Below are 21,598 nucleotides of genomic sequence, written 5' to 3' on the forward strand. Positions count from 1 at the left end.
TCGAGATATAAGTTTTCTCGAGATGCAAGAGATACATTGCAGAAGATGATCCTGAGGCTTGACAAACATTACAAGGATAAGTAAAATGATTGATAACCTATGTAGTCTTCTTTGTTATAGTCTTTCTCTTGATGTTCATTATGATCTTCTTTATTGCTTTATGTCTATTTTAGGAAAATTCATACAAGCAAAACATAGGAATATTTATTGATTTATAAATCTAGAAGAGATTTAGCTTATGAAAAGATAATTGTGTTGCATCTGTTACTTGTTTTGTTTTTTGTTTATAATCCTAATTCACTACGATAGGTCGAAGAGTTAGAGTTGTTTATTTAAAACATATGAAATCACTTAATCCTATAGAGGTATTAGATTAAAAATGTTATCCGATACAATTGCATGAGATTGAAAGTATTAACAATTGCATATTTTGTTAAGTCATCATTAACTAGTAGCTTGGGCTATGCATAAAAAGAATCATAAAATTAGTTTAGATTAGAATATTTCAGTTAGATAAATTCAATTATGAAATTAATGATCTTCTATAAACTTCAAGAAAACGAATAAAGAAACAATATAAGTTAAGTATCAATTACGTTCTCTGTAGGATCAATGTCTTTTATTACTATAAGCGAAACTGTGCACTTGCGAAATTCACCTAACATGTTGATAGGATTTGACACCCAAATACTTCATCATAGAGTATTCTATGTTCTGATTAATAACACTATATTATGATAGAAATTTTAGATTAAAATTAACTCATTTGACATTATGCCAAAATTGTGATAGTGATTACATTAGAATAGACCAAAGAAGTAGCTAGTGAGTAGTAGGGTCACAAGGAATAAATGTTCACATGGTATTGCCTAGTCATTTAGAGCAAACATAAAACTGAAAATGTTGGTTTGTACCCTCTTATATAGACACTTTCTTTATCCCATCAGATACCCCAAATCATTATACTACTTGACTGGACTCCATCATCCTTCTGTCCCTTTCCCTTCATTATGCAAAATAACAAATTCATCATGGACAAGTATCACAATGGGACTTCCTCAACATCAACAAGAGAAAGGTCATTTGCCTTTTAAGAGGGGATCTTCATATTGTATCAATTATTAAATTAGCACTAAATAAGTAAATTTTAATGTAAAATACAAAAAGAAAAAAAAAAGTTTATAATTTGTCCGATTTGTTAATACAAACATATGGTTTGTGGAGTTTGTAAATTTAGATATTTTGTCAAAATTATGATTGTAACTGTTTATTCTAAAATAAAGCGATTTGGAACAAATATAATGACTGACTTTGTAAATTATATCATGGACAAGGTTTGAATTTGTAATTAACTAAGTTAAAAGTATTTTTTTAACCAACAAATGACTCGCTGATTTTTAACTGTAAACTGCACAAACAACTAATATGAATTTACACACTTTTAAATCACAAGTTTGCGTTTGCAAATCCAACAAATTACATGCATTTTTTTTACTTTGACCTAAATTCTAACCTAATCCAAAAGGTTTTCTATTATAATCATGCCAACCAATAGAGTGTAGTTTTCGCTGACGTGAATTAAACTATATTTATTAATAATAATATTAAAAATATAAAAGTATATTGTAATACTGCTAAATATCTATATTATCTTTAGATTAATAGATTAATCTTAACCATAAAAGTTTGATCCAAACTTTGTGTAACAAATCCCTAACATGCTCATATTATATTGAATTCGTATAATATACACTTGTCACATAATTTTGTTACTTTTATTAAGAATGATGTATAAAAGAATAGAAGGTTCAAACCGTTGGGGTTTAGGTCCAATTATGAATTTTTAATTTAATTGGAAGGCTTTAAGATTTAAAATCCACTTTTATGTCTTATTGTAGGGATGGGCAAAAAAAACCGATCAAACCAGTAATCTGAATCAAAAGCCAATAATTCGAACTAAAAAAATGGTTAATCGAACAAGTAGTTTTGGTTTAGGATTGAAAATATAGATTAGTTTCAATTTCAATTTGGAGTGTTAAAAACTGTGGGTTTTTTTATTAACAAAAGTGTTTAATATATACTTATATGGCAGCTAGACTTAATACTTACGGGGTGTTTGTTAGAAGGGATATAGGAGGTGGGACAGAGATAAAAAAAAACACGACATAAGTTATCCTGTGTTTATTTGGGAGATAGAAGAGTGAGACAGATAAGAGATAAACTTTTTATCCCTCAAATCTTATACCCAATAGGGGGGTTGTATAAGAAGGTGGGATAAACTCCTGCGATTTTAATAGAATGGAAAAGTCAATCTTATCCCTCAAATTAATGTTATATAGTTTAAATAAGGTTAAAATAGTAAAATGTATTATTTTATCTCTATCCCTATCCCACGTACCAAACATTGAATAATAATTCTCGACTATCATATTTTTATCCTTATCCCAATCATTTATCTTTATCTCTATCCCAACTTTATCATTATCCTTATCTCAATAGAATACAAAACGTCCCGTCATAGTTATATTTCTCTTTAAAAACTACGTATGTAGTTATATTATATACTTAATTTATATTTTTTATACTGAAAAATCCATTTTTCTCATTCTAACATTGGTGAGAAGTGTTTTAAATTTTTTATTCCAATCTTATGTTACATTCCAATCTTTATCTATCTAGTGAGAATTCTATGGGTGAGAAAGAAATGAATTCTAGTTTAGATGTGGCCCAATATGATGATTTGTTTTTTAAGAAAAAGTGTGTGATGTGGATGGAGATTCATAATTTGAATTAGAAAAGTATTTGGACAAAAATCGTGAGACAACTGCAACTTCTTTTGAGATATAAATTGATGGAAGGTAAATGCATTTATATATCCTACACTTACTATGATTGCTCGAGATGTATTGGCTATTCATGTATCTACAATTACTTGTGAATCTACTTTTAGCACTAGCAGACGTGTGCTTAATTCATTTCAGAATGCTTTAACTCTTAAAAAAATTGAAATGAATTAATCAATATGTTTGGACCAATTTCGATACAGGTTAAAAAACCAATAGTTTCAGTTTAGTTAATTTAATTACCTAATGAGCGTACATTGGAAACTAAGCACTTGCAAGTGTTATCTATAAATGTGCTCCAAGAATACCCAATATGATGTTTGACCAATACACACGCACCACCATCATCTGACCGACAGGTTGGTGTGGTGTCAATTATATTTTTTGTAAGAATTTTTATTTAATTAAATAAAAAATCCAAAAACTAATTTTAGTCAAGTAATTAATTTCTAATTAGATTTTTTTGAACTCAACCAACGTTCTCCTAACCTCCCTCATCTTCCTCTCTACTCTCTCATGCATTAACATTAACTTTTCAATGGCAGAAAATATTTTTACTTTGATTTTCTTCTCAGCTTTTTTTCTTCAAAATTGTGTAGTTATTCCTTTGAAGAATTATGGTTTGTGCAAATCAGAATGATATCTACAGTTTATTAACTGAACTGTTTTATCCCGGAGACTACTTGCTACTAATCTGCTTGCACTTCTTCAAGCAGTGCCACAAACGTCTTAAAGAGATGGCATAAAAAAATTGAGGATATAATAATAATTTGAGATATTAGTATCATTTAATTTATTACATAGAATAGAACTGTACCATTGCAGTAGGATTATTCATTATGCAGACCAAAACAAACGAAGTCTTGCACGTGATTTATCTAACGGACAAAACCTTATCATTCCATCAATGGTATGGTATGGGTTATAGTCTAGGATGACTTCAACTCAGCCTAGATTGGATTATGAAACCGCTTCCCCTGAAATTACGCGCAACTCAAAATCAAGAAATGTATGTATGTAAATAAGAACATGTTTTCGATTTTTCAACCACTTCTGGTTTACCTAAATTAGTGAAAGGAGAGATACTCTGCTCTCTTTCAATTATTTATTAGTTCGTTTGTCTATATTCTATATATGACTTCTATTAGATTAAACAAAAAAGTTGCCATAACCACTTGCAAACTATATTAAAGGGAAACAGACAGATAAAGAAACTGGAGATTTTACAATATGTTATCATAGTTCTGAATGTGCATCCTACTTAAAACGTATAATTTCTCAAGAAATTAGAAAACGATATTATAAAACGTCGTTTATTATAAACCAAAAACTTTTCTCTAGAAAGTCATGCATTAGTTAGTGCTCTTTTGTTTCCATTTTTCGAAACTGACTTTTGTCTTTCAATACTAAACAGGAGATAGAAAGTGTTTGGTAAAATTCCAAAACAGCTGCTTTTTACTCAGCAAACAGCTAACAGGAACAGTTGAAACAAACGGACCCATACCTATAAATTTTTCTTTTAGTTGGAATTAGAGTTGACAAAGGTAGTCGATTCCCATATACTTGCAACAAATAGATATAGAGATCAATAGAGATGACTATTTCTGAACTACCATATACTCCGCAACAAATAGATATACAGTAAAACCTCTATATAGGAATACACTTGGGACCGAACTATTTGTATAACAATTGGGAGGTTATTACTAAATAGAGTTTGGTATAATAAAAATTTTCAACACATATAATTTTAAATTTTAAATAATACCACTTGAAATTGGTTAAGATTATCATAGGCATACATGGTTTATATATAATGTATAACAATAGACATTAATGGAATAAATTAAATATTTAGAATTTCAATTTAGAGTTTAGGTTTTCAATATATAGATAATTGAAAGAGTTTTATGGGAAAAATATAAACATCAATGTACTAAATATTTATAATTTCAAGTTGTAGTTTGGGTTTCCAACTCGTAAATAATTTAAATAGTTTTTTTTTTAATATTTTATGATTTAGTTTGAATTCTTAATATATACATATAAATATATAATTATTACTATATGGAGGCATAATTTCTAAAGGTGGGACTTGAAAAGTGTATAACAAATAACGTTTGGGAGGTTATTCCTATTTATAACTGGCCCAAGTTGGGACCGAGTTTTTTTATAACAAAATAGAGGTTATTCCTATATAGAGTATTCATATATAGAGATTTTACTGTAGATCAATAAGGATGACTATTTCTGAACTAATAATCTATAAAGACAATTCGACTAACACAATCCGTTTGACAAAATTATTGTTTTTGATGCACTTTTATCATATATAAACGAATAAAATATATGGATAGAAAACATGATTATCATATAATACAAATATGTGAGAGAAGACACTCATATAAGTTCTAAAAGAATTGGGAATGGGTATCCATCTTTTCCATCAACTTTAGTTTAATAGACATTCAATGCTTTCATGATTTTCATAAAACTTTCTAAAGTATCATCATGTGATTAAATTTAATACTTTTCTAAAAATAGGTATCTGTAGGTTATTCTTTTCAATCTTTTATTTCAGCCTTCGTATATTTCATGTGATTAAATTTAATGCTTTTTAGAAACATTAATCTAATAATCAATACATGTTTAAACACCTAAAAACTGGATACTAATATGACTACAAGTACAATTTTTAAATTTTACATATATCACAAAACAGGGAAAAGACAGAAAGAACAAGAAAAAGTTATATCTGATGAGCTACACAGACCTAAAAAGCTATGTTCGAAGTTGCATTATTAAAGTCATAAGTTATTTCTAAATTAGAAGATAAAAATCAGATCCAATTTAATTAGTGCACAAGTGAAATCACTATAAGCACCATAAAACACTTTTAGTGGACTGAAGTGATTAATTATGCAAATGAAAAATAGTTCTTTGTATTCTAATGGAAAAATCACTTCAAAACAGCATGTGTAAATTGGTAGTATAAGTAGAAAGAGAAAAAAATCTTTTGTATATCTAATAAGTATATTTATTATATTAATTAGGTAAATGGGTGGATTGGGTTAGGGTAAATTACATCCATGATTCCAAAACTATAGCGCTATTAACATTATAGTCACTAAACTTCAATTCATGATATAAATGTCCTTGAACTTTACAATATTGTAAAGTTAAGCTCTAAATTACAGAAAAATTCATTTAAAAAATATTAACAAAATGATGACCTATACAAGTTTGATTACATCATTGATCATTAACTCTCTTTTTTATCCATATGACCCTAATTATAGTCGAATACCTATTTTCAAGTCATCATTCATTAATTTTTTTTATCGGATTTTCTTTGATTTGGACTTGAATGTAATAATATTGTAAAGTTCAAGAATTTTTATGCTATGAAATAAAGTTTAGGGGCCGTAATGTTAATAGCGTTATAGTTCAGGGGCTGTAGATGTATTTTACCCATTATATAATTTACCTACTCATTTGCCACCCCAGTTGTAAGTGTGCATGTACTCCCCAGGAAACAAACAGGTATTGCCATATTGGAGTAATTCTAAATAGCACTTAAATGCATGCATATCCTCAAGAGCCATAATAATACATGATAATAGTTTTACAAACAATAGATATATGCAGCATAAACTGCATAAGGCCTTAACTAGCATAGATGCATTAAAGAAAAGATAAATTCTAAAATGCAATAAATACTAAATCATATCCATAATCTTAATCATAAACTTTAAATGCAATAAATCCCAAGTCAACTACTCTGATTCTTGCACAATCATATAATTCATAGTAGAAAATTTAAAGTTCAACCAAAACCTAAGTTAGCTATAGGCCTATAATTACTTTTCATCAAGACTCCAAATTCAGTATCTCCATACTAAAAAAGAAAAAACAAACTTCCATAGATTCATATTTCTTATGTTTCTTTTCTTCTTCTTTTTCTGTTTTGTTTTTTGCTTTGTGGTTTCAACAGTGTTCATTCATTTTCTTCCTTGTTTATTTTTTTTCTTGTTTATTTTGGACACCATATGATATTCTAATGGACGGTGGAGATTAACATCTAAATGAATATAAAATCCTTCAAAAGTCCTAGGTCAAAGAGGCGTGCCTAAGCGCGAGCCTTTTAACCAGAGTCTGCCTTTGATATTCTGAGGCGCTAGGCCTAGAACCTTCGAAACACAGCCTGCCTTTGGCATTCTGAGGCACTAGACCTAGAGCCTCATAAGCCTGGAGACTGAGGTGCGCCTTTCGTAACTATCTTAACTAGTCACAAATTTAGATGTGGATGAGTGATCACACTGAGATGAGTTGCCAGAAAAGTACTAGCAAAGGCAGGCTATAAATTCTTAAAAAAATACTTTAAGGACCCACTCCACTAACCACACAAGAGTGCCCATAATTACCATTCAAGAATAGACTCAAATGTAAGCAAAATTTTAGACTGACCAACCAAAAATAAGATGCAAATGGACTTCCGTCTACCTCCAAAAAGCACATAGAATACACCACATGCAAACAGATCATTTCAATAATAAATTACACTAGAAACCAAATAAAAGCGTGATATGAGTAGGAGAAGGGGAGAGAGAAAATTTACCATGCATTCTCTTGACAAATTGTTCAAACTCCATGAAATTATGCTTCTCCATCAGTACTGGATTGAGTCTGAGGTAGGTGAAAGCTGATAAATGCCTACCATCTGGATCATTCCAGGGCTTGGCATTTCCTAATATCTTGTTGTAACCCTCTCTGTCATAGCAAGGTAGAGCATTCTCACTCGCAACAGGTATGCAGGCATCCCATGCAGAATTTAACACCTGGAGATTAAAAAGAAAATAAAAAGACTAGATTTGGACTTCAATACAATCCAATTTTCTAAAAAAATACTACACAATCATTGTCTATTCCAAGGACACTGGTCCAGGAAATTGTTGGACACATTACATAGAATATCACTGCAAAATGTTCCAATCTTATCCTCTCTCACCACCAATTGAACTTATAAAAATGGAAAGTAATATGACAAACTTGTATTTGTGCATTTGTTACCTGCCAAACCAACCCCTCTGGATCTGCTAGTGCCTCTGGAAAGTCCTCATGCTGATCCAAGGTGCGCATTTCCACACAGGTGAAGTTAAGTCCAACCCCATGCTTACTCAGCATGGCTGAAATTGGAGCATAGCCATCGCGATTTGCAGGGTTGTAAAATCCAGCAGTCAGCTCAGCAGCATGACTAGCTGTTTTATACCACCAATGAATACCTGAGACCTGCACATTGATCGCAAATATAGTTAAGAATCTTAGCATAAGAAATGACAAGGAAAAGCATTTGCGATTGAAAATGAAATTTGTTTCTCCACCAAAGAATGAGACTTGTAAAGAGGCACCCCACCTTTGCAGAAATACAAGTGCCTTCAAAAGCTAAATTGGCCAGAGCAAGCACACGATCACCATGGTCAATCAAAACTCGAGAATACCAATTCAGGAAGAACCTTCCATAATAGCTATCATAATCACCACCATCACGAAAAAACCCAGTCTCATGTGGTGCAGAATTATAGGAACCAGCATTATCTGGAACTTTAGACCAGAATGAGTGTCCCCTCTCTTCTGCTGCTTTACTCAGACTCTTCATCAAGTACTTGTCATAACACTGAGCTGAAAAGTGGTGTATCAACTCATGGAACAATATCATGATTGTAACAAAAATGACAAACAAAAGATCCTACTGAGACAACTCATAACTATTATTCACCTAGCAAAAACTATCAAATAGTTATTCAAGAATGTACCATCGTGTCAATAATATCAAATATTGAACTTCAGTGTGGTGAAGCAAGCTGAATATTTCTTAGTAATTCAAGAAATACCTGGAATTCACCAATACCAGGATACTTCCACCCATGCTTTGCAGGATAGGAGGGATAGCGTAACTCTCCACATGCACCCAATCCAATTTCTATCTCAGAGATAACTCCATCTTCAAAAAAATCATCAAATTCTACACGAAAGCTTCTCATGTAGTCAAAGTAAACCTGTACTTGTTTTATCAAAGCAAAATCCTTCAAGTTCAAAATTATTTAATTTACTTCTAGATATACATGTCAGGAGCAAGGTAATATCACATAACATAAGTCTAGATAGAGAGAATTCTTGATTGCCTAACTACCAAAACCACAGACACAACTTATACAGGAACTGTAAAAGAAAGTTCTTCTGAATTACTGGCGCACTACAGGGTGAAATACAAATATTTTCATATAAATTTGGAGAAGCTTTAAGAGAGCATGATTTCTTGGTAAAAATACATGAAAGTAATTTATGTTTCAAGGAATTGATGCACAAGGTCAACCAACAGAGGAAAATAAATTATCATATCAATTTTTCATCTTCGATATGGGATTAATGAGCGACAGATATTAACTACAGCTTAATAAAACAGTACCTCAACAGCTGTACGGCCTTTCAGAATCCTTTCTTTGTCAATTCCCCAGGTGAGGCATTCTGCATTGCGTCTTCCTTCTCTATCGGTGAAATAAATATCAGGATTTGTTTGACCAATTTCTGTCACCCAATGAGGAAGTGGAATATGTATATCATCACCAACATTGCCTCCACATTCATGAAATGACATAACAACCTGAAGCCACATTAGGATAAGAATAGAATGACAAAGTTAGACACGGTTCTTGTTTGATCTGTGTGCCGAAATTTATGCTTATATTCGACCATGAAACGCCAATATGATAACAGGAATTACAAGTATAGTGCATAATTGTGATCCTGGTCTGGAATCTAGAGAAATGATAATGATAAGAGATATTTCAAGGTTGAGAGAATTCAAGGGTGTATATATACAAATTAAATGACTTGCTCCAAGATTCCAAAGGTAAAAGTACATCATTAAGGATAGATAAAGCCATAAATCCAAGAAGAAACAACTGATGATTTAACATATTCATGTGTCCTCAAACAAATTTGAATCCATGTGTCATGGAACCATCTTAGCTAAAAGCTCAAGCTTATAGTTAAAGGTCCACTTCATATTAATAGCTGACACACCCCCACACGCGAAAGCACACTTGGGCTTGAAGCGTGACAACACAGGCCCATATTACCATGTCCTGCAAATAACTCAACAAATGGGGCTGCCAAGAATCGAACCCAGGACCACTTGGTCACACTGGCTCTGATACCATGTCATGGAACCATCTTAGCTAAAAGCTCAAGCTTATAGTTAAAGGTCCACTTCATATTAATAGCTAGCAGATATTATAAAAGAATTGCTAATAATAATTATATAAAGTGCTGCAACATATAAAGAGAAGTACACACAAAAATCCATGTGGTTTTGAGCATTTGCAAATAGAGGAATGTGTTAATTTTCATTGAAAAGAAACTCGATGTCATTTACACCATTAGCAAAAAAAAAAAAAAAAAAAAATTTACTAGCACCATTTGACAAGTCATCAAGTCAACATGTCCTGTAAATATAAGCAATGACTAACAGTTGATTAAATTCCTTATTTTGCAACGGTGTGACAGGGTTCCCTTTGCACAAAAAAAAATGATTATTTGCAGAAAGATTACATAAACGAGAAGAAAATGGAATATCAACCACAATTCTAAAGGTCTGCACAGTAAGCAGAACAGAACAAGATCCTACTCACCTGCAACTTAAGTTGAAGTTCACGGACAATCTGAAACAGCCTCCTGTAGCCACTCCAGTTATATACCTGAGGGGCATGACCTTCAACTATTCCCCACCAACAATCAACCATAACACCATCAACCTTAGCATGTTTCAGAATCTTTAGCTCATCTCGAAGACTTTCAGGATCAACCAACTCACAGTTCATATTGATGACACCCAACTGCAATTTCCCCGTATATGAGAGAACACAGAAGTAATATATATATGATGAAGTACTAAAATGCAGTAAATAATCTTGCATTTTAGCAGGCATCTAGAAACAACTATCCAGTCCTCGAAGCTATGATTCATTGAATGAAAAACAACAAAACCCATATGTATTGAACACACCCCAAATATAATGAAAAGAATCCAATCAAATATAATGAAAGAAAGTGGAATCAGTAAGCTTACAGGCAACATCACGTACACAGGAACATAAGCTGTGCCAGTATAATCACGCTCCAGCACTGGTGGATGTACGTTCGCAACCTACCCGAACAAAATATATTTCAAATTGAATCCCTAACTATGTAATAAGCATTTTTCATAATATAATACGAAAATAATCTTACCTTCTCGCTCTCGACACCAATACCATCCACATCCACCGAATCTCCATTCCCGATAAGAGGATCATCCTCAGCTCCGTCTAAAGGGTTTCCCAGCGCAGCCAAATGTCGAGTACGGTCATGAGACAAAACGAGACCATATCTGAAACGCTGCGGATTAAAATCTGACGACCAGCGGCGCAATCTACAGATAGAAACTACAGAGGATTGGTTACATGATAATGAAGAATCTGGTGTGGCATTAGAGACCACACCGGAAAGCCTCGAGAAGTGTGGGAGCTGAATTGACGAAACCGGCATTATAATTTCTTCACTGAAGTATATAAGATACGAGCTCACTGTCGAAATGAGACGTTATCAGCGATATTCATAACAAATATATAGGAGTACTTCCAGACAGCTGCATTAGCTAGAACTAAGATTTGCTTATTTCTTTTCTAAACTCAGTTTCCCACAGCCCGATTTTGCGCATTTTCTCGGGAACCAAACGGATAGAGAGAAAGTGGCGGGGAAAGCAAAGGAACCTTGTGACAGATGGTTTACGGATCCGAGATGAATAGCATTAAAAATCGATCTTAAGAGACATTTTTAGACCTTTTGGAAGCAAGGACACGTGGGTTCAAATCCACCGCCGACGTCTTACTGCTAGATTATGATCTAGACTGTAGATCATGTGTTGATGTAACTGAGATATTACTTATTAGAAACAGAAGATCTGTGTTTAAAAAAAAAAAAAAAGAAAAAGAAAGAAACAGAAGATCTCAAATTTAATATGGTTTGAAGGGCAGTGCAGATTTAGTTTTAATATGTGAAAGGTGTAAAATCAATTTTAATTCGTAACGTTTTAAAATAAAATCAATTTTAATATTGTGCTATTTGAAAATTCGAAAAGATTAATTTAATTATTATTTAATTATCACGATCGAAAATTTTAAATAAATTTATTGATAGATTAAACCAATTTTATAACTGGAGGCTATCAACAGGATTTCGGATAGACAGGCTGTTTGTCTTAAGAGTCAGAATCTCATTAAAGCCATCTTGAGGCTTCGTCCTGCCTTCGATTCTCTTACCTTCTCCCATATTTATAGGGAGCAAAACCGCGTGGCGGATCGCTTGGCAGCTGCTGGGCATGGGGGGATGTTAGGTGTTTCTACCCTTTCCGTTCCTCCTTCTTTTCTGTTACCTTCTCTTCTTGAGGATAGGATTGGGGTCAGTCTTCCTAGACTGATCCCGGGTTAGGTTTTTGTTTGTTTGTTTTTTTTCTTCCATTCTTACCAAAAAAAAAACCAATTTTATAAATTTTTATTGTTTTTTATTATATTAATAACACAGTAGTAAATAGTAAATGTTTTAGATATGTTCATAATAAAAATTGTGAATAATTTATATGTATCAATTTATTTTTTAGCATTTTAAAAGAGTTTTTGTAATTTTATTGGTAATACATTCAATGTTTTAGATATAATTGATAGTTTGAAGGTCGAAGTGACAATTAAATACCAATCAAATAGAGTTTTTTCGGTAACGTATGGCTAAAATTACTTTTTGCATGATTTAACAAGTTAAGGCTAATATGCATTTTACTTAAGATGTTTGGGTTAAATTTGTTCTTTATCCCTAAATATTACCATCCATCTCAAAATAATTGTCACATTTAACCAAATCACACATATTAAAAAAAATTATTGATTTGAATTAAATTTATGGAACATGGATTAAAATACAATTTACCTCTCTTTATTAATAATTATCATTTTTATATATCATTGAACCACTCTTATGAAAAATTATTAGAAGTACTCATTTTCCATGTCAAATGGATTTGCCGTATGTAATATGGACGGACACATATTATAAAAGGTATCGCTGTTTTAAATATTAAGTGCAGTCATAATACATGTGTCCAAATGTGAATTGAGAGTCCTCCAAGTGACATAAAAGATATGTTGCTTAATATAAGAACTCACATGAATTTTCACATGCACCTTAATGAGCAAGTGAATTTGCTCATTTACCGTTAGATCTAGGCTTATTAAATCTAAGCCTCGGGATGCTTTGAATCTCCACCTTAGGATTCTAATAAGCCTAGATCTAATAGTGAATGAGCAAATTCTACATGCTCATTAAGGTACATGTGATCAAGAATGAAAACTTTTTTTTTATAATAATACTAATATTTCATTAAATCATAACATTGCAAGTACACAAGAGACCAGTAAGGAATAAAACCTTATATACATATAGGCTAAGCCTAATACAAAGTCCACGGGCAAAAACATGACTATTAAAAGCAAGAATCAAGACCGAAAACTTAAAATGACATAAAGTGTAATTAATATTAAACTCATGAAAATCATCATTTTTAGCATGATTTTTCTCTTCGCGGACTTCACATAACCGTTTTATGCGAAGCTAAATCGTCCATTTTTGTTCCATTTCTCTTTTAAGCTTGCTAACACGATTTAATTTTTGTGAAGGTGGTTGAATAACAAAAGCATCAATCACAGTAGGCGGTATGATTTTTCTTGCTTCTGTAAAGCTTGGAAGCACCCTGATTTTTTTTGCTTCTGTAAAGCCTGGAAGCACCTCAATTTTTCTTGCTTCTAGTTCCTTCTGCTTCTAGAATTTAGGGTTTAGGGTTTGAATTATTGTTGCAATATTGTTGTAAATTTTGATAATGTTATGATTTTAATGTTGTTATTGTTGCAATCTTGTTATAAATTTTGATAATATTAGAATTATTGTTGCAACCTTATTGTTATAATTTAAATGTTATATACCACTTCGTATATTTCGTAATTTGTGAAGGATGCGAAGATAATACTGCTTAAAATTATGACTTTTACTTTGCATATTGCGAAATCTGCAAAGTAAAAGTCATTATGCGAATTAATATTACCTTCTCAGGCTTCGCATATTGCAAAATATGCGAAGTAACTTTCATGTCCTTAATCAATATTGTCTTCGCATATTTTGCAATATACGAAGTCAGACTAAAGGGGGAAAGAAAAAATACTAGAATTTTCTAAGTGTTATATATATATGAAGGATATTTTGGAAATCACAAAAATATAGTATAGATAAGTAATGGATTGAGTAATTGGTCTAAATATGTAAATGAGTCTCCCATTTGATCCAATTTTGTAATTTTTCCTATTTTTTTTTTTGGTAAATTACACCAATGATCTTTAACCATTTAACATTATGGTGACTGAACTTCAATTCTTAACAGTATGGTCACTGAATTTTATCTTTTTTAACACCGGCGGCCACTCAACGCCTCAAAACGACCATTGACGGGCTGAAAATAAAAAATTCGAAGAGTTAATGATATTCTAAGAAACTTTAATTCTTGAAATTTTTTGTTTTGGGGTCATTTAGGTGTTGTTTGGTTAGGACAGAGAAAATGAACTTTTAGAGAGAGAAAGCTCCAAAAAATGTGATTTTGGAAAATAAAAAATGTGGTTTCATAGTAAATGTCGTTATGAACAACTTTAATTCTTGAATATTTTCATTTTGAGTTCGTTAACGGTCATTTTGAGACTTGGTTAAAGTCGAGTGGCTATCAGTATTAAAAAGTGTAAAGTTTTAATGGCTATACCTTCAATTTAAAGTTGAGTGGCCATAATATTAAAATGGGCAAAATTCAATCGTGGGTGGAATTTACCCCTTTTTTTTACTGTGTTTTTACTTTAGAATGTACATAATATATTTCACTTTTAGATTGTATTCGAAAATATATGAAACTCAAAATTATAAGAATGAAATATGATAAAAAAAAAATTTATAAAAGCAACAAACTTTCTGTTATAAAAATTTACTTTAAAATAGAAAGTTACAAATTTTAGTTATTCAATTGGTAACCTAACTAACAACAACAACAAAGCCTTAGTCTCGAAATGATTCGGGGTCGGTTAACATAAACCATTATATAAAACCTTGAAATCAAGTCGTGTCAGCGACACAAATTCTCTCCCTCCACTCTTTCTTATCCACTACCATATTTTCCTCAATCCCCAATAAACTCATATCACTATCGATCACCCTCCTCCAAGTTTGCTTAGGTCTTCCCCTACCCCTCACCACTACATCCCTTTGCCACTCTTCAGTCCTCCTAACCGGCGCATCAAGCGCTCTTCGTCTTATATGGCCAAACCACCTTAGTCGGTTTTCTCTCATTTTATTCTCAATAGATGTAACCCCTACTTTTGTCCTAATTATTTCATTACTCACCCGATCCTTTCTCGTATGACCACACATCCATCTCAACATACGCATCTCCGCCACCGACATCTTATGAGTGTGACAGTGTTTCACTGCCTAACACTCCGTACCATATAACAATGCTGGTCTGATTGCCGTGCGGTAGAATTTTCCCTTCAATCTATTTGGCATGTCGGGGTCACAAAGGAAATCCGTAGCTCTTCCACTTCGCCCAACCAAATTTAATCCTATGAGCCACATATCCATCTACTTCTCCATCCGTTAGGATAATAGATCCTAAATACCGAAAGCAATCTGATGCCTGAACAACTCTCCCATCTAGGGTGATTGTCCCTGCCTCCCTACTAATTATATTAGGTTACTGATTATATTCGGTTTGGTTTCCTCTTTTTTATAGGACTGAACGCTGGTCATGGCACAGAGAAAAAGAAAAACCAATGTTTCCCGACGAAGAGGCAGGCGCATATAACTTATTATAAGTATATTATGAAACAGGTTACCCGGACTATAAATAGCCCACAAACGTTTTCAACCCAATCAATCTTTTTGAAGCCTTCACTATTTTACAATTTATGTCAGCACTTAGTCCCACCAGAAGGAAATTATAAACTTATTACCAACATGGATTAGTTCTTAAGACTTCTCCGCTCACTAGAATACTGTCTTACGCGGTACCTGGTCTCAGACCGGACAGAACAAAACTACTCTCTAGCTCCTTCTATAGCTAATCGAGGAGAAGTTCTCGAGACATCCCTGGTTGTTACCGTTTTTTAAGTAAACTCTTGTCACTCCTACCTCAGGTTATCAGGTATCAGGAAATTCGATCCTCATAACCATAAGAAAGGAAAACTCCTAGCTTAAAAGAAAAGCTCATAGCTACAGGCTGCCCAGCTTTCCTTCTAGCCAATCCCGTGCCCAACTCTTGGGTAGAAACTCATCCCATCGCGATTTGGGAACTCACACAACATCCTTAATTGAATGGTGCCACTTTACCTTTGACATCAGGCATCCCGAACATGGTAAAAGAGGCTTAAAAAGAGCATGATCTATGACGCCCGACAAGCTTAGATGTTATACCCACCTATGCACCTCTGAACTCAAGAGCTTGAGTGAGTGACCGGTAGGAATGAGGCAATATCCCTTCTAACCCTATGAGGGGCGTAGCAGATTTGGGAGTTCATCTATCAACCACTTTTTGTGCATCCCGCGTTCAATGGAAGTCCCACTCTCGAACATGGGTGCTCTATCACCACTAATTGCTTGTGCAGAAGTCACCCCAATTGCTTTAGCAAGTGCTGCTACAAACAAGCTCTACGAGATTAGTCCACTCATCTTCGGACATTTCTGGTTCATCTTGGGTTTAAAATGTCTCAAGCAGATCATTCGTTGTTCATCAAACATCGAGGTAGTGATAAGGTTTTTATTCTTTTTTTATATTGATGACATCTTATGACGGGCACTACACCGACACAAATTCTTGACACTATTTCCAACATTGAATGTGAATTTCGAATTCGCAATCTGGGTTTTGTTGAATACTTCTTGGAAATTAAAATTTGATACATGAAACAGAGGATTCACCTATATGAAACAAAATATGTCAGTGATATTCTTAATAGAGTGAAAATGGTAGACTCCAAACCCACACAGACTCCAATGGGCACAACTCCAACTCTATCCAAAGACTTGGAAAACGCCTTGCCTCAGGAGATGAACACAAAAGTGTGGTCGGCACACTTCAGTATCTCATATTAACTCATCTTGACATTGAGTTTACGGTAAATAAGTTGTGTCAATTCCTTCACTCTCCCACCGATAAACACTGGAAATGTGTTAAACGAGTTCTCCGCTACATTCAGAGCACCTTGGGTCATGACTTAGTTCTACCTCCTACCAAAATTCAGCATATCTATTCTTATTTTGACAGTGACTAGGGTAGATGTCCTGATGATCATCGATCTACAAGAGCATTATGTGTTTATTTTGGTAACAACTTGGTCTCATGGCACATAAGAAAATAACCAACCATCGCGCACTCATCAACATAGAGTGAATATAAAGCAGTTGCAAAGCTACTCTAAAATAGTTTTAGCTCCAATCACTTTTCGGTAAACCTTGGTTTCCCTATACCTCGTTCGGTGCAATTATGGCATGATAATGATAATGTAGAAGCAATCTATCTCACCATCAACCCGTCTTTCATACCCGAACCAAGCATATTAAACTTGACTCTGGCTGTATGATAATTTTGAAACATTAGTAAATACTAGTTGTCATAGTGAAATTTTGCGTGTAAATTCCTACTTAAAAGGTCCATCGTGTTTCCTATCAGCGTACTTACATAATGACAATCCTTTGCAGACATTGTATAATAATTTATGATTGTTTGCCCTGGCGGAACCCTTTCTCTTAATGAGATTGTACATCATGTTTCTAATATAAATTGTCATCTTTTATTCCTTCAATTAATCCAACATTATTCTCATTTATAATTTTAAAAACACATCAAATGATAATAAAATCATTTTGGGGTGTGTATTCTGATTTTAAGTTAGCTTTAAACAAGCAAATGAAAAAAATCACCTTGGAATCAGATTGTTTTGAAGCGGTGAATTTTGTTAATCGAGATTACCAATCCATCATTTGTTGATGAGAAACATTTAAGTCTTGATTATGATAACAATGAATACGGGTTTTACGGGTATCTAGTGTAAAAGATGTCTAGTGTAAAAGAGTACGAGACAAGTACTGAAGGAGTATAATTCTCTGTGTTTGTTATTGAACAATTGAAGTATTTATACAATATACAGTTCACTCTGTAGTGAACCACTGTAGTCAACCTATATTCTAGGCTAGATATGTGTAACAGAATAATTACAGATAAATAATGACTAAACACTTAGTCTAATACACCCCCGTAGTCGAAGGGTTCGGAGGGCGAACATTGAGACTATTACGAAAATCTTCAAATAGTGTTGACGGAAGACCTTTGGTGAAGATGTCAGCGATTTGATAGCGAGATGACACGTGAAGGACACGGACTTCTCCTTTTGCAACTCATTCTCGGACAAAGTGAATGTCCATTTCCACATGCTTAGTGCGGTGATGCTGAACCGGGTTGCCTATGAGATACACGGCGCTGATATTGTCACAGTACACTATTGAAGATTTCTTAATCGGACAGCCAAGTTCTAAAAGCAAATTACGTATCCAGCATGTTTCTGATACGACGTTGGCAACGCCTCGATATTCGACCTCTGCACTGGATCGGGACAGTGTTGGCTGTCGTTTGGCGGACCAAGATATGAGATTGTCCCCGAGGAATACACAGTAGCCTGATGTTGATCGGCGAGTGTCAAGACAGCCTGCCCAGTCGGCATCCGTGTAGGAAATCAATTGAGCAGGAGAGGATGCTAGAAGTGTGAGGCCAAACTCAAGAGTGCCCTGAACATACCCGAGGATGCGTTTAAGAGCAGCCATGTGTGTGGTTTTTGGGTTGTGCATGAACATGCATACCTGTTGAACTGCGTATGAGATATCGGGTCGGGTAAGAGTGAGATATTGAAGTGCACCAGCCAATCTTCTGTATTCAGTGGGGTCATGATAAGCAGAACTAGAGGAGATACTGAGCTTTTGTTTGGTATCAACATGAGTGGTGGCCGGGTTGCACGAGCTGAGTCTGGCTTTTACAATTATTTCAGAAGCATATTTTCACTGAGATAGGAAGAGAGATCCAGGAGAGTGAGTCACTGATATGCCCAAAAAATAGTTCAAAGGGCCCAAATCTTTCATTGCAAATTCGGAGTTCAATTTCGACATTACTGAAGCCTGAAGTGTGTCTGAAGAGGTGATTAGCACTATATCATCGACATACAGAAGGATATATTCCGTGTTAGAGCCTTGTTTGTAGATAAATAATGAGCTATCAGAGATGCTATTGAGAAACCGATTCGAATGACAAAATTAGCAAACCGCTGATACCAGGCCCGAGGTGCCTGCTTGAGACCGTATAATGATTTCTATAGCAGACAAACATGATCAGGATACCTGGAATACCGGAACCCCAGTGGCTGATGCATGTAGACGGTTTCAGTAAGATCACCATGCAGGAAAGCATTTTTGACGTCTAATTGCCGAATTTTCCAATGTTTAGACAGTGCTATGCTGAGAATAGCACGAATGGTGGCTGGTTTAACCACAGGGCTAAACGTTTCACCACAATCAATCCCTGCCAGCTGTCCGGAACCATTCCCAACCAGTCTTGCTTTATATCTCTCAAAGGAGCCATCTGACTTTGTTTTGTGCCTGAAAATCCACCAAATACGAATAATATTAGCACATTTTGGACGGGGTACAAGTACCCACGTCTTATTTGCAATAAGAGCCTCAAATTCATCAGTCATGGCTTGTATCCAGTTTGGATCACTTAATGCATGAGAAGGTGTTTTCGAAAGCGGAGATATGGTAGGTTTTGTTAAGGCAGATAAATTTAGCATTCGACGCGGTTTGTGGATGCCATGCTGAGCTCTCGTGGCCATTTTGTGAGTGCTAATGACTTGTAATTGAGGGGAAGAGATAGAAGTATCAGAAGAAGTTTGTGAGGTGTTATGGGAGGAAACCGAATACGAAACAGCAGACGAATCGGACTGCGTTTGCGCTGTGCGCGCAGATGAGGAGGCAAACGGACTGTTATTTGAGGACGAGATGGGAGACGACTCGGACGAGTTGTCTGAATTTGAGGGGACAGTGGACGACACGGACTGGCGGACGGGACTGGATTGGAGGTGAGACGACACGGACGACTCGATTGGGCTGGACGGAGTGACGGGTGATGCGGGCTGTGATACAAACGCAACAAAAATTGGGGATGTAACAGACTCGGGATTGACGGAATCGGAATGAGGAGTAGGAGTTCAAAATTGGACAGCAGGGAGGAAGGGACTGTCTGACGCAACAGAAGTTTGTGAGGAATACGCGCAATTAGTAGGCGCATTTGAAAACGGAAGAGTTGATTCGTCAAAGATGACATGACGGGATATAATTATCTTATTTTTAGACACGTCCAGACACTTATATCCTCTATGATTAGATGGGTATCCTAAGAAAACACATGGAGAAGAGCGAGATTCAAGTTTATTACGTGTTTGGGATGGAAGTAGAGGGAAGCAAAGGCATCTGAAGACACGTAAGTGGGAGTATGTTGGTTCCTGTTTATATAGAATTTTGGTGGGTGATTGGTATCCTAGAACTTTGTGAGGATATATATTCAGAAGATATGTTGCTAATTCGAGAGCATGTTGTAGAATTTAAGAGGGATAGAGGCATGATGTATTACTGTTCTAATCGGATTATTAATGGTGCGAATGGTGCGTTCCGATTTCCCATTTTGAGGTGAAGTATATGGACAAGAGAACCGAAATTGCATTCCGTTTGTTTGACAGAATTGTTTAAAGGAATTATTATTGAATTCACCCCCATTGTCACACTGGAAAACTTTAATTTCTCTTTCAAATTGAGTGCGAACATACGACCTAAAGATTAGAAAGGCGGAATAGACTTGAGATTTGTGGGCTAACGAAAAAGTCCAAAGAAAATTTGTGTATGAATCTAAAAATAGAACATAGAATCGATGGCCACCCGAGCTAAGAACGGGTGAAGTCCAAATATCACTGTGAATTAAATCAAAAGGCATACAAGCAAAATTATTGGAGGACTGAAAAGGTAATTTTACCTGTTTTCCATTAATACATGAAGAACAAACAGAAGAATCCTTAACTTTATTACATGAAATCAAATTTTTATTGAGTAGGGCGTTCAAAATAGGAAGCCCTGGATGTCTTAATCTATTGTGACAAACGGCGGAAGACAAAGCAGTAAAGACAGAATGAGATGACGCGGAATTGTGGGAGCTAGAGGTGACTGGATAGAGGGCACCGGAACTTTTACATCTCATGATAATATTGCCCGTCCGTAAATCCTTCACAGAAAAACCCAAAGGATCAAATTCCATAGAAACTTGGTTATCTTTAGTAAATTGACGGACAAAAATTAGATTTTTGATAAGATGAGGTGCATGCAGGACATTGGTTAACTTTAAACGATGACACTTAGACTCTAGATATGCATTACCAGATCCACAAACAGGCATACAATGACCATTACCAACAATTATGTTTTCATTGAGGTTCGAATTGAAATAAGAAGTGAGTGTACCTTTGTCAGCTGTCATGTGTGAAGTAGCT

At 34.5% G+C, this 21,598-nt stretch overlaps 1 protein-coding gene across 1 annotated transcript; it reads right to left on the bottom strand.

The window, feature by feature from the left end:
* Positions 1–3,586: 3,586 nt before the first annotated feature.
* Positions 3,587–11,760, bottom strand: LOC136216935 (beta-amylase 2, chloroplastic). The gene is made up of 9 exons (XM_066003482.1): positions 11,133–11,760; positions 10,972–11,049; positions 10,535–10,738; positions 9,310–9,504; positions 8,735–8,899; positions 8,257–8,517; positions 7,914–8,132; positions 7,462–7,681; positions 3,587–3,820 (listed from the first exon to the last, which is right to left on the bottom strand). The coding sequence occupies exons 1-9, from the start codon at positions 11,427–11,429 to the stop codon at positions 3,804–3,806; spliced, it is 1,656 nt and encodes a 551-aa protein (XP_065859554.1). The 5' UTR covers positions 11,430–11,760; the 3' UTR covers positions 3,587–3,803.
* Positions 11,761–21,598: the final 9,838 nt, after the last annotated feature.

The sequence above is a fragment of the Euphorbia lathyris genome, chromosome 2, assembly GCF_963576675.1.
Source record: "Euphorbia lathyris chromosome 2, ddEupLath1.1, whole genome shotgun sequence".
NCBI classification, from domain to species: domain Eukaryota; kingdom Viridiplantae; phylum Streptophyta; class Magnoliopsida; order Malpighiales; family Euphorbiaceae; genus Euphorbia; species Euphorbia lathyris.

Bases quoted from the DNA above. Each gene is read 5' to 3' on its own strand.
- LOC136216935 (XM_066003482.1), bottom strand. From the start codon at position 11,429: ATGCCGGTTTCGTCAATTCAGCTCCCACACTTCTCGAGGCTTTCCGGT. The intron at 8,133-8,256 runs GTGGGGTGCCTC...ATCAATGTGCAG, and splicing joins GCACTTGTATTTCTGCAAAG to GTCTCAGGTATTCATTGGTG. The intron at 7,682-7,913 runs GTAACAAATGCA...TTTAATCTCCAG, and splicing joins CAGAGGGGTTGGTTTGGCAG to GTGTTAAATTCTGCATGGGA.